This window comes from Talpa europaea (assembly GCF_964194135.1).
Source record: "Talpa europaea genome assembly, chromosome: 12".
Classification (NCBI taxonomy): Eukaryota; Metazoa; Chordata; class Mammalia; order Eulipotyphla; family Talpidae; genus Talpa; species Talpa europaea.
Genome location: NC_140079.1, coordinates 48,364,680 through 48,378,934, shown reverse-complemented (window position 1 = coordinate 48,378,934; position 14,255 = coordinate 48,364,680). Strand labels below are relative to the sequence as shown.

The 14,255-nt window shown below is 53.4% G+C and overlaps 1 protein-coding gene across 1 annotated transcript; it reads right to left on the bottom strand.

The window, feature by feature from the left end:
• Positions 1 to 1,001: 1,001 nt before the first annotated feature.
• SLC25A42 (solute carrier family 25 member 42) lies at positions 1,002 to 8,685 on the bottom strand (the record flags this gene model as incomplete). The annotated part of the gene is made up of 7 exons (XM_084250347.1): positions 1,002 to 1,440; positions 2,723 to 2,874; positions 3,270 to 3,386; positions 3,701 to 3,867; positions 4,521 to 4,546; positions 6,254 to 6,359; positions 8,608 to 8,685. The coding sequence occupies 7 exons, from the start codon at positions 8,683 to 8,685 to the stop codon at positions 1,133 to 1,135; spliced, it is 954 nt and encodes a 317-aa protein (XP_084106473.1). The 3' UTR covers positions 1,002 to 1,132.
• Positions 8,686 to 14,255: the final 5,570 nt, after the last annotated feature.

Below are 14,255 nucleotides of genomic sequence, written 5' to 3'. Positions count from 1 at the left end.
ACCCCCTGGGTGCCCAGTTAGGCTGTGCTGAGAAGAGACCGGGCCAAATTGAAAAACAAACAAAAAAAATATCAATCACCAAATGTCATCAGGAAATGGCAGGCCCCGGGGACAAGATTGGGGTGTGTGTGTGTGGGGGGAAGGGACTCTCCATGAGAAGTTACCTGGGGGTGCCCTGGGGTATCCCAATTTTCCAGCTGCTCCCAGCTGTACCCTGTCTCTGAGGTTCCCATTTTGGGAGGATAGAGGCTGCCAGTCACCTCACTGAGCTTCATTCATGGATGTGAAATAATCCCACGGGGGCTTAAGTTGCCCCATTTCATGGCCCAGCACTGGCTCAGGTGCGGAGCCAGGGACACGCAAGGTTTCCTGGTTCTCCCCTGGAGCCACTGTGCCTATGGGCAGAGGTTCAGGGGCTAAGGGGGAGCTCCTACCCCAAATGGGACAATCTTGGCACCCAGTTTTCAGCAGAGGGACCCAAGTTGGGGCTCACAACCCAAACCCTGCTGCCTGGAGAAGGCATTACTAACCATGGGTGGCGGGCAGCAGAGGGGAAGAACAACGTCCTCCTGGACCCCACGCTACATACACATACTCCCAGAATGCTGTTCGCAAGTCGGAGCAGGTCTAGGGATCAGGGAAGTCACGGCAGAGGCAGGACAGGGGCGGGTGGGGCAGAGGGTGTGCATGTAGCCACAGCTGAGCCGGCAGCCATTCTGCCCTGGACAAGGCCCGGGGACCCGAGCATCAAGCCTCTTCCCGCATCTCGGGCTCTGCTTCCTGGGAGCACAGACTGGGAGAGGAGAGGCAGGCGGGTGTGGCGAGGGGATCACTAGAACCCAAGTATGTCCAAGGACAAAAGGTACCAGGAGGCAACACTGACCACTCCCTACTCAGGCATGTAGGCAACACCTCGGGGAGGCGGGGGAGGCGCGCGCCCAGAGCCCCTGGCCCCCTGGCCCAACACTGTACTGCAGGGCCTGGCTGTCCTCTTGGAATTGCCTTTCTGTTCCACAAGGCGCTCCGACGCGACCCCCAGGGTAGAACTGAATGCACCCTTGCTCCAAGGGCTCAGAAAGCAAAGGGCCAACGTCCAGCACCCACTGCCACCGGTGCCGTCCCCAGAAGGCTCCTAGCTCTGCAGGCGCCGCAGCAGGATCTGCATGAGGTCGAAGGTGGTGAAGCTGATACCCACGGCAATGGGGCCCTTGAGCCAGTTCATGCTCAGGCCCTTGTAGAGACCACGCACCACACCCTCCTCCCGCACAATGGTGTGCAGTGTGTGCAAGATGGAGCCGCGAGGGTGGCCCGTGACACCAGCTGTCTGCATGCGCCGCCGTACCACATCCAGAGGGTATGAGGCCGACTGCCCGATGAGACCAGCGCAGGCCCCAAAGATCATGCGCTCGAAGGGGTAGGGCTGCCGGTGGCTGCTGTACTCTGCGAGTGAGGGCAAAAGGGTGGTGAGGGCGAGGTGAGGTGACACACCTCTGGATCCTGCTCTGGAACTGCCCCGTGCCCTGTGTCCACACGTGACTCCGAAATCCCATTCTCATACAGGGTGGCCCTGTACCCGTGCACAACCCCCACTGTGTCACCCACCCATTTTTGGACTCAAGTCATGGGTTCCCTACTTCCCCACCTCCCTGTCATGTTTTAATCAAACTTGAGAAATAAAAGCACAAAAAATAACCAAGTCCTAAGATCCAGAATGGGCTTGGTGTCTAATCTCTCCCATTTTCTGTCCAGTAAAGAAAACATCTTCAGAATCTACTCTCTACAGTGGCTCCATTGAAAGGATGCATGGAGGGCGAACATGGCTTTTTTAAAATGTGTCGCTAGCTGTAAATTTAAAATTAGCAATTAAAAATGGTGAGGAACCACGATTCACTCACCAGTGGGCAAAGGACGAAGGCAGCTGACAGCCTGGTGTGGGGTGGGCAATGAGGACAAGGCCACAGGGCAGGACAGCTTCCCAGGAGCAGTGGGGGGAGAGTGAAACCACTTGTGGGGTCTCACACCCACATGAGGAGAGCCCCTACATGTCGATTAATCAGAGAAAACCTGGAAACAGCTAACAGCTCCAGCAGGGGGAGGTGAACCCCGTGGCTGAAATGATAGACACAGCCGCCTGGGCAGAGCTGAACTGACCAGAGTGTAGGTGACTCGTTCAGTTCCCCTTCACAACCAGCACGCTTCCCGGGGTGCTGCCACCACTCCAGGTGCAGGCGGACGTGTTTCCAGCCTTCCTGTGGTGTGGTCCCTAATCCCGATAAGGAGGTCTGGGGGCGGGGCAGGGTGCTAGCGATGTTTTCTCTCCTTAGCAACACAACATCTTGGAGCAAACGAGGCAGGAGGTCACACTTGCTCCTATGGGTTGGCAGGTGTGGGTGATGTTATGCCATTCCCTGTGCTTTTCTGTATTTTTCAAATTTCTCAAAATACCAATACAAGAGGCTCCCTTCATCTTTGCCCACCTGTGCTCACATGCACATGCATATGCGCCAAAGGCTGCCAGCACACTGGGTAACACAGGGCTTTGCCAGGTTGTCCTAAAGCCTAAAGTGAGGTGTTAAAGGTGCAAAGCTGGACTCCTCAGGCATGCTTGATGTAATAAATGTGTCTCTCTAGATAAGGATTTAGGCCCTGCCTGCCCTTCCTGGGGCTTCCACTTAGGAGGTCTCTGTGACCCTGGAAGGGGTCCCACCTACACTCCTGTTACCTCTGTGCAGGCTCTTGAGGGTCTCATAGGTGAAGAAGCTCAGGCCGGCATAGGGGATGACCCCCAGCACAGTGGGCGTGAAGCCGTGGTACAAGGTCTTCAGCCCCTCCTCTCGGGAGATGCGAATGAAAACGTGAAAGATGTTGGCGTACCTGTAGGACAGAGAGATGTGTGGTGGGCTGTAGGCCTGGCGGTACAGGGAGAAATCCCTGGTCTCAAGGTCTCAACTCTAATTATCCCCCTCCCGTGTGTGGACCAAGTCAAATTCCCAAAGCCTTGGCCTTGGAGTGGAAAATCACTGGGGTCATGGCCAGGCTTGGCCAGTGTCATTTCTAAGCATGAGTACCATCTAGGCCCAACAGAAAACAAAGACTTGGTTTGCTAAAAGCCAGGCTGGAGGAGCCACAGAACCGCATGCCTGCCTGTTGTGCCGGGCAAGGATGGGGGTAGATTCCCAGCGCAGTGTTTTGTGTAGCCAGGGCTTTCAGAGGGATCCAGTGGGGAGCCCCAGCAGACACAGAGGGCCCATCCCCATGGTGGGACTCACATTTCCTTAGGGGTCACCGCCATGCGCGCTCTGACTAGGTCCAGGGGGTAGGTCAGTGAAGCAGCCGTGGTTCCAGCCAGTGCGCCTGCGAGGAGGCGGGGCCAAGGGGGCAGGGCTCTGAAATGCCGGGGACCAAAAGGTGAGACCCTGAGACCCAAAGAAGGGAGACCTGCCCTGGGGCCCACAGGTCTCAGTCTGGGGAACCGTGGACCTAGCTTCCTCGTGGCTGGGTTCTCAGGTCTCTTGGGCGGATGTCACTTTGAGGTCCCCAAGGCTGCATTCCTGCCCCTCCTGTGTGGACTCATGAATGAGGTGTGCTTCCCTACGGACTCTGTGTGCAGTGAGAATCAGAGAGATTGGGCAAGAGGGATGGTGAGGCATGGGTAGGTAATGGGAGAACTCTGAGAGGGTTTGGGGGGCAGGGGCCTCACTCTCCATGGAAGCCATAGTAGCGGCCCAGGACACGCTTGTATTCCTCGTGTGCGCTGAACTGGATGGCGGCATAGGGCACCACACGCACCATGGTGGCCGAATTCCCTCGCCACAGGCTGAGGAAGCCCTCGTTGAGGTAGGTGAAGTAGAGGAGCCGGAAGGCCTCCTGGTGGGAGTGGAAGGCAAGTCAATGAAGCCCCGGACATTCTCTGCACCGGCAGAGCGTGGACCCCCTACCCATCCCTCAGACCTTCCACCATACAGACCCCATCTCCACCCATACACCCCCTTCCCACCCTTTAGATCCCCTCACCACACACATCCCCTTTCCTACCCAGTCTTATTTACCCAGTCTTATTTGTCCAGCCCTATACCTGGGGTGACATTATAGATCCTGCCCCACCACCCAACATTCTCTAGGCCCTATGAGAGAACCCCCATCCCTCACCCTGATTACTGTAAAGTGCACCCTGGAAACCAGGTTAGCAAAGTAGACTCACATCCCAGATCAGTGGGTGTTCTGTTGGTGCCTGTCTGCTAGTCTAGCTTTTAAAAATACTGTCTTTTCCTTGATTAGGAGTGTAACACCTGCTCTGTTTAAAAATAAACCAAATAGGAAAACATGGTTTAGGACATCAAGTTCCTGTCCCAAAGAAATGGGATGTCAGGTTAATCTCTAGGGTGGGCTGTATCCGGATATTCCCAGGGGTGCTGGGACAGGTGGCTTCGGGCCTTCCAGGAACCAAAGGTGAAAGGAACCTTGAAAGTGCTGTCCCCTCTCCTGCCAGCCCACAGGGCAGATGGTGACCTAGTGCTCACCTTGGCAGAAAATCTTTTTGAGGACACTGGAAAAAAACAGAAACACAGCAGACTGTTAGATGTATAGAATGGGGCCCCAGTATATGTGACCCCCATGGCTGGGGGTCTACTCTGAGTTTGGGGAGTGAGAGCAGCCAGAGAATGTTGTCCACCCCCCGTCCAAGTCGGGCATCTCCATCAGCGACAGTCCCCCACTCCCCCTCCTGTGGGAAACTCTACCTACCACCTCTAAGAAGAGGAGGGTCTCTGCAGGGCTCTGTGGGGGATGTGCCCGGGGGGATGGGTGTCAGTGCTCAGCACCCCCACTTCAGCAGACTCCAGTTTAACCAAATCCCTTTGGGGAAGCCATCCCAATTGCTGTCTCCTCAGTCAGGGGGTTCCTCTCCCTCAGGATGAAGCAAGGGTGTCTAACTCTGGTCTCCCTTTTCTCCAGGCCTCTACAGATAACCTAACCTCCTCTGCCATCCTCCATGACCGCCCGGCTTGTATCTTTCCAAGATACACCTTGCCTCCAGCTCTGCAGTCACGGTGGCACCAGAACCCACTGGGGTTTGGCAGCCTTCCCATCCTCACTTCCCACATCCGCCCTGTGTCCGGGACACCTTGCTCTTTGGTGGTGGCGTACTCTGCCTGGGTTAAATCCAGCTCCCAGCAGGGTGGCAGGGAGCTGCTCTTTCCTACCTCACTCAGTCCTGGGGAGGAAAGTTTTATGATGAGGAAAGTGAGGCGCAGAGAGGTGAGGGGACCAACTCAAAGATATGGCGAGGGCCTGGCTTGTGTCTGCTTTCCGCTCCTCCCATACAGCTGAGGTGCAGGGGCCTTGGTCAAGGTGGTCACCATCTGCCAGATGGAAAGGCCTCATCTTTGGGGACCTTGTGCCCTTGAGGCATAGGGAGATATTTCTTTCTTTTTTTTTTTTATAGAGGCATGGTTATTTATTTATTTGTTTGTTTGTTTGTTTGGTTTATACAAGCACTGGGTACAGTCAGAAGCACGGGAGGGTGAGAGAATCCACCAGAGCCAGAGCGGGGAGCAGAGCAGGCAGAAGGATCGAAGTACACTGCTGAGGGGAGCAGCGGGCGGCAGGAGAGGTCTGCGCGCCATGTGGGACCCTCCTCCGGTGGCCGGGGAGCAGCCGGGGATCGAACCGGCACTGCAGAGGTCACCAGCGGTTGAGCACTGGGTTGCGAAGCAACCCAGTGCTCAACCGCTGCGCCACCGGGGAGGCCCATAGGGAGATATTTCTTGAGCTGTGCCCCAAAAGATATAGCCACACCCTCATTCCCCAGTACTGGTGAATGTGATCCTCTTTGGAAACAGGGTATTTATAGAAGTAAGCAAGTTAAAATGAGGTTATGTTGGGGTAGGATGGGCCCTCATCCAAGGACATTGGTCCTTCCTATAAGAGAGGAGTCAGGGACTGGGGAGATAACAGCCACAGGGCAAAGACGCCCCAGAGCATGAAGAAAGCTGGCTCCTTCCCCCAGAAGGAACTAACCCAGGGGACACCTTGATTTTGAACTCTGGCCTTTAGAATGTGGGGGGATAAATTTCTGTGTTCTCAGCTACCTAGTGTGGTCTTTTGTATGGTAGTCCCGGGGCACAAATACTTTCCTTGTGGATCTTAAAGAGGCATTTTAAAAAAATAATTTGTATTAGCTTGGAGACTGGAGGAGGAGGTGACCACCTGGCAGCTTCTCTATTGCAGGGACAGACACACAAAGAGCATTTACCTTGGAAGATGATTTTGGTTCGGTCCAGGGGGGCTACTGCTGTCTTGGCAAGAGCGCCCGCCAGTGCCCCAGAGAGCAGAGAGCTGAGGACCTGCCTGTGGTCTCTCTGCAAGAAAATGCAAGATAAAATCTTCAGAGAGGGGGAGGGAGCTCTGGCGGGATGGCACCAGAGGGTATTCTCCCCGCACCCTGTCCAGGGCCTCCTTCCTTCTACTCTACCCAGGGCCTCAAAGTGCAGTGGCCAGAAGGTGGCAGCCCTGTTGGGCTCTGAGTGGTGGGGCAGAGGCCCAGTTCACATGGGAGGCAACTGGATGTCCCATGAGCTTCCAAGTTCCTGCAGTTGCCCAAATATCAATATAAGTCAGCCCACCAAAGCGTAAACTTTGTCCCCCACCACCCCTGCCATATATGTAGGGCTTGGTGATCTGGTATTTCAGAGGGACGTCTTGAGGACCCTATGATGGGGTGGGGGAGGAGGATAAGGGGTGTCAGACAAGCAGAACCTGACTGTGTCTACATGTCCCTTTCCAGAGTTTTCTATCAGGACTTCAGGGGCAGTGTCTTTGGCTCCTCATCCAGCCAGTGGGGGTGATGAGATAGGGGTGCAACATGGCCTGCTCCATAGCCAGCTCCCCATCAGTGCTTTCCTATGTCTTTTTGAGCTCCCTGGCTCCCCTGCCTCCCAACAGCCAGTCTTCCTTCCTTTCTTCTTTTCTCTTTGATGTCCAATAGAACCCTGAGGGGTCTCACAGGAAGTCACCTATCCTTCAGGTTGGGATCTCCATTCCTCAGTGACTTAGCCACACAACTCTCAGGGCGCAGCCTCAGGGAACATTCTGGAATGTTCTGGACTGGAGGTGTTTCCATCCCCCCTCACTCCGAAATGAGCAAGCATGTCGAGGGGCAAGCAATTCAATGATCCCTGAATCTGTGAAGTCTGATTCGGACCAGGCACCCTGAGGGGCCTAAGGGGACACAGTGCGGAGTGAGGGTACGTTTGAGCACTTCCCCATCCCCATCGGACCGCCAGTTTTGGGGAGAGCCAGAGATGAACTGTCAGACATGCACACAGTCACCAATCTGGAAGGAGCTATGAGGAGGGGGCTTAGGGTTCTAGAACTTGGGATGGGGGTGAGGGGCAAGGTTGAAGGATCTGGTGCAGCTCATTGGGTTGGGTATATGATACAGTATTAGATGAGAGGGAGCAGAGGGTCCTGGAGGGCCACATAGAAGGGGGCTGACAAAGAGATACAGAAAATGGGGACACAGAAAAGAGAGATATGACAGGTGGGTGGGCACCCCCCACAGAGCTGGGGGGGGAACTGCAGCGAGGAGGCTGGCTTTGCCCAAAGAGAGATGGAGAAGCATGGAAGGTGGGGGCGGGGGGAGGCGGCTGCTGCACTTTGGCCATAACTGTTTTGTGCTTTCCGGAGCAGGGCACGGTGACCTGCACAGGCCAGGAATGCTCATCTTCTGCACCAGGGAGATGGGCGTTCCTGTGTGAGCTCCCCAAAGCAGCTGGTCAAGTGGACTAATGCCCATTATGCTGGCTGCACTGGAGGGAAGTGGGTGTTGTGTGCATTCTGGGACCCGCCCAGCTGGACAGCTCCCTGGGCTCTGCCGGGCAGCACTGAACTGGAAGGGACAGATGCACTGCTCTGGGACTTTGCCCCGCTGGCCACAGAGCTGGTAGCCATGGTCCCATGCACTGGCCTGAGAACCTGCTTGGCCTTCATGGTGCGACCTGGAATTTGGGGAAAGGTCAGGAGTGTTGGGAGGATGACACAACCTCAGCCTTTGACCCTGTGGACTTTGAGAACTGCCCGTGGGGCCCTGAACAGGCAGGCCCTGGGCACAGGATGGCCCTGGGCACAGGATGGGTTTCCACTGGGGACTGGGTCAGTATGTGCTCCAGGTTTCAAGGGAGAACCTCCACCGGCTTTGGTGGTGAACAAGAACATGGCTGATGTGAATCTTTAAGATAGTATCTATCCTTTCTTCCATGGAAGGGCAAAAGCCAAGATACACTTTAGAACTGATATCAAACACCCCCATACCATCCAGTTTGGCTAATTCTCTCCAATCCACAAATCTGAGAGAAAAGGGGTTCAAGAGCACCTTGTAACATCCTTGCCTATTTGGGATGAGGTTTGGCTTCCTGCCAAATGGTCTGGTGGGCTGGATTCACATCACAAAGAAGGCTGGAGCAAATGAAGGAGGGCAGTATATTTGCCCCCACCCACAGCCTTGTAGGGATTTTCCCTCAGTGTGTATAGGAGGGGGTGATTTGTAACAGGGGCTCAAGGGGATCCCGTGACAAAGTCCATCACCCACCGGGGAGGCAGGGTACTTGCCTTTGAAGAGACGGGTGAGGACAGGCCGCCTGCATCCTCATGCACACGCACCGAGCCTTCCTTCACACCATTACCCATTCCAGGCCTGCGGGAGGGTGGGAGACTCGGTCCTGGGGAGCAAGAGGGGTGGTGAGACTCACAAGTCAGGGGGCCTCCCCCTCCTGCCTCCACCTGTCACCTAGTGAGCTAGTAAATGAGTTGCTTTTTCTACCCTGGCTTCTGTCTCCCTGAGGGGGAGGGACGGCAACCAGAAGCCAGGGCCTCTGGCTGATCCCTGATGGCTTAATCATTTATAAAAGCCTTTCTTGGGGGCCTCCCTGGTGGCGCAGGGGTTAGAGACACAACGCTATCAAGCTATCGCCAGCCACTGCAACAAGAGTTCAATCCCCTTGGCCAAGAAGCTGACCCACATGGTGCAGCAGACTCTCCTGCCTTGCCCACTGCTCCCCTCAGCAGTGTATTTCAGTAGATCTGCCTTTCTGCTCCCCACTCTGTCTCTGGTGAATCCTCTCACCCCCTGTACCTCTGGCCTACACCGTAGTTCTTGTATGTATAAATAAATATTTTTTTTTAAAAGCTTACCTCATATTTGGTATTTGACTTTACAAATGCGTCTGCGTTGCTGTTTTTTTTTTTAAAGATTTATTTATTTATACAAGCACTGGGTACAGTCAGAAGCGCAGGAGGGTGAGAGAATTCACCAGAGCCAGAGCGGGGAGCAGAGCAGGCAGAAGGACCGAAGTACACTGCTGAGGGGAGCAGCGGGCGGCAGGAGAGGTCTGCACGCCATGTGGGACCCTCGCCCTGCGGCCAGGGACCGAACCGGCGCTGCAGAGGCTGCGGGCAGGTTCGCAACCCAGCGCTCAACCGCTGCGCCACCGGGGAGGCCCTGTTGCTGTTTTTGTTGTTGTTTTTCTTTCATTTTTTAAAAAAAAATTATTTATGTATAAAAGAGCTGGGGTACAGGCCAGAGGTGTGGTGGGTGAGAGGATTCACCAGAGACAGAGTGGGGAACAGAACAGGCAGATTGACCGAAGCACACTGCTGAGGGGAGCAGCGGGTGAGTCAGAAAGGTCTGCTGCACCATGTGGGTTGCTCCCTGGCTGGCTGGAAATCAAACTCATGCTGCAGTGGCTGCAGATTGCTTCATAAGTTGCGCCTTAACCCTTGTGCCACCAGGGAGGCCCTGTTGTTGTTGTTGTTTTTAACTAGTACCACCCAGGCAGATGGGCGCAGAGAGGTTAAGCTGCCCAGGAGATCACACAGCAGAAGGCAGATGCTTGGAGGCTGGAGGGCCCTGCCTACCAGGAACCAACCGCCCACAGGACTTATGTCAGTTTGGACAAGCCTCCGCCCATGGAAATTTAATCTGTATCTTACTGCATGGCTGCCTGCTCTAGACCAAGTTTATAGAAAAGGTCCCAAATACTTGAGGATTCTTCCCTGGAAACCTCCATTTAACCTCCCAGTGGAAGCAAACCACAGTGAGGATCCCAGGAAGAAAAGGTTGGCAATGTCCATGAGACTATCCAATTAATCAATGTACTTCCCTGTAAAATGATGGAAATGATGTACCCCGAGTAGGCACCCACACCTACACAGGTGAGAAAAATTCTGGAAAGCATTTTTCTTGCTCTCTCTCACTCTTTCCTACTAACTAACATGGGCCTTGGCTCAGAGAGGCTGTTTCCCTGATGGAGCAGGAGACAAAATGATGAGCCTGTACACCCTGAGGTGCCGGAGACTCACCCAAAACCAAGGGAGAGGATTTGACAATGGACATGGAGACCACATCAAGAGCTCCCAATGGGGAAAGCTGCAACACTCTGAACTACAAGCTCAACAAAGCAGTACTGGAATACAACCCAGAGTGTCAGCTATCTGAGTCCACCCTGATATAAATAATTGTACAGATAATAAAGAGAGATGAGCAAACCTCCCAGAAGAGCAAAATTTCTAGAAGAATCCCAATCATTTGCCCTGGAAGAGGAGAGTGGGACCCCCGCCCTCAGGGTCTGTGTGCTACAGGACAGAACGAGGGGCACCGCAGAACCTCCAAATCTTCCTGCTCTAAATGGGTTCTGCCATCTGCCACATGAAGACAACACATACTCTAATGTGTAAGAGTAATGTCTTTGATAAAAAACGGCTTTAAGAGAATTAGTGTGCAATAAAGAGAAGAGAAAGAATATAGTTCCCCAATCAAGCACCCAAAGTTACCCAGCCAAAAAGGATTGGCCCAAAGCAGGGCAGCTAAAGCCCAAAAGCTTGTCATAAGTCTAAGGCACCTTCTAGGGGGGACCCATAGGAAAGGGGCAGAGGGGCCAGGCAAGTCTGGGACAAAAAGAACAAAACCAAAATATACGATAAAGGCTGCCGCTGTCAGCCTCCCCGCAGGTATCTCACCCACACCTCTATTTCTTTTAAGTGTCTCCTTCCATGTCCCCCAAGTTCCTGGTACAAGTCCAAAGCAGAGAAACAAGTGTGGCTTCTTCTTCACACGTCTGCTCCCTGTGCCTCCTCCAGTTTTCCCCTTACCTCTCCATCTCTCGCCACTTCTTCCTCTCAGTCTTCTTCCTAGTCTCTTGCAGCTTCTTCTCCCTGCCCAGCTCCACCCTTCCTCGGGTGAGGCAGGGAATCTGAAACATCCCCTTTCACGTCTTTCACAGTTACACAGGTTCCAGAACTTCCTTCCAAAACTCAGGGCATGGAAGCAGGGGGTCCCTTTACAACAGAGACACCTGACAGATGCCGCTCAGCCAGGTGCCAAGACCCCATCAGTGACAATCATGCTGAAGACATGTGCCTTGGACACTGGTGAGAGGATACCTCACCTCTCTGGCCCCCCAAACCCATCCAGTCTGTTCAAACACCAGGCAAACCATGATTAAGGGCATCCCACATACCCCTAACCAGGTCTCCTCAAAATGTCAAGGTTGTCAGAACCAGAAGGTGAGAAACCAAGCTGTAATAGTGTAATCCCCATAGAAAGGGGAGGTTTCAGGTTCCCTGCCTCACCCAGACAAGGGTGGAAGGAGACTTGGAGGAACCAAATGGACTGAGAGTGGTGAAGGAGAAGCCACGCTTGCTTCTCTGCATTGGACTTCCACCAAGGATTTGGGAGACATGCACGGAGACATTTGGAAGAGATGTGGGTGAGAGACCCGTGGGGAGGCTGACAATGGCAGCCTTTATCTTGTCTTGTAATTTAATTTTACTCCTTTCCTTCCAGATTTGCACGGCCCCTTCTGCCTCTTTCCTGTGGTGCCTTAGGCTGTGGCAAGCTTTCAGGCCTCAGTGGCCCTGCCTTGGGTCAACCTTGTTTGGTTGGGTATTTACCCACGAGGGGATGTGTAACTTGGGGTGTTTAGTTGGAAACTATTATCCTTTCTTCTCTTCTTTTTATTGCACACAAATTCTCTTAAAGTTGTTTTCTATTGAAGGTCTTATGCACTAAGACCATGTTTTATTATGCAGTAGATGGCAGAACCTATTTAGAGTGTGCAGGTTGGGGGGTCTTGGGGTGCTCCTCAGCCTGCCTGGTAACAGGTTCAGCCCAGAGGAACCTGAGGAGATAAGACGACAAATGTGAGCGGATTCCTGGGACAGAAAAAGGACATGGTGAGGGGCCTCCCTGGTGGCACAAGGGGTTAAGATGCAACCTATGAAGCTATCCTCAGCCTCTACGACACAAGTTCGATTCCCGGCCAGGGAGGTGACCCACACGGCGCAGCAGATCTCTCATGCCTCGCCCACTGCTCCCCTCAGCAGTGTATTTCAGTCAGTCTGCCTGTTCTGTTCCCCACTCTGTCTCTGGTGAATCCTCTCACTTCCCACACCTCTGGCCTGTACCCCAGTTCTTGGATAAATCTTTTCTTACCCTCCCCTTGGGGGGAGGGTAAGAACAAAGAAGGAAGGAAGCACAATGGACTCTGGTGGTGGACTAGTGGGGATTAAGTGATGGGCACACTAGAGTAGCAATACCTAATGGGGGTATTCAAATATTACCTCATTTAAAAATAAATAATTTTTTTAATAAAGAAAAAGGACATGGGAGAAAAGTGGGTTAGTCTGAATAGGGTATTGGCTTTAGTTCCTAACATCTTAGTATAGGTTCACTAGTTGTGCAAATGTACCCCAGGATGTAGATTGTTAATAATAGGGAAATAGGAGATCCCCAGGGACAACAGTGGTGCTGGACTGGGTTCCCCCAGTTCTCATCACAGCAGAAAGCTCCATATTCACGAGCACCCCCGTGTTCCCCAAGGCGAGGAGTGTGAGGGGGAGGCACCAGTCACAGCCCTGTCCTGAGGCAGAGGCCAGATGGGGAAACACTTGCTCAGTGACACTTCTGCTTCCGGACAAGCAGACAGAGGCCTGGCCTTTCCGGAAGAGGTGAAACCATAAGACACTTCATAGGCATCACTTTCGGGGGTGGGGGTGAGGGTGGGGAGACACAGACCTGTGGTTTTGCTTTAAAAGCCACATGTGGGAATCTCCCTGGTGGCGCAAGGGGTTAAGACTCAACCTAAACCTATGAAGCTCGCTGCAGCCACTGCAGCACAAGTTCCATCCCCAGCCAGGGAGCTACCCACACGGCGCAGCAGACCTCTCCTGACTCACCCGCCACTCCCCTCAGCAGTGTATTTCAGTTGATCTGCCTGTTCTCTTCCCTACTCTGTCTCCGGTGAATCCTCTCACCCCCCACACCTCTGGCCTGACCCCAGTTCTTGTATGCATAAATAAATAAATCTTTTTTAAAAAATCTAGTAAACTTAAAATCACTTTAAAACAAAAACAAAAAAACCCCCCACATGTGGCCTTCTCAAAACCCAAGTCACTCATAAGCTCAAAGACTGGGAGTAGGGGCTGGGAGTAGGAATGGAACATGAGGTTTGTTGTAAAATAATGCCCTTAAAAATCAATCTTTGGTAAAACACAGGGAGAGTTGTGACCCTCAGTGTGCCCCCAGGGGCCCCAGAGGTATTGATGCCCCATTGCCATGCACACTTGTTGGGATGTGAGCACTATAACACTATGCTGAAAGTGTTCAAGACAGTGAAATTCACGGACCCAGGTCCACCTGATGGTGATGCATCTGCTCCAAGGGCCTGGGGTTCAGCCAGGAGTCAGTCTCTTAGGGCTCACATTCTGGACTCTAAGTCTCCCTGGGGAGATACGTGCACACTCTTGGTACTCAATCTCCTTGCAGTGGTGAACACTCATGGCCCTGCAGTTCTCCCCCTGGAACCACATTGGGGAATGGGGTTTATGTGAGGGGGTGGTTGGGTCTGGGACCATTCAGAAAAGAACACACACTAAGACCATGGCCAGGCTGTGCAAATGATGACCTCTGATCCCACCCCTGCAGCCACCAACTGGGCAGCAAACCCCTACCTCTGCAGCAACAACCAGCCCAGATAGACAGGGCTTGGTCAGACTGAAGTCTCCCCAATTTTTGCCCCTTCCCAACTCAGGACCAATCAAAGAAAGCAAAATATGTTCCTCATTATACAGGATGCCCACTCCTTGCTGGCTGCCCTACTTCTCCATGCTACAGTTTCCATTGGGCACATAGTGCCTTCCCTTCTCTAGAAAGCTTTCCCTGTGCCCACCTGCCTGCAAGTCTCAGCCAAACAAAGTGGGTG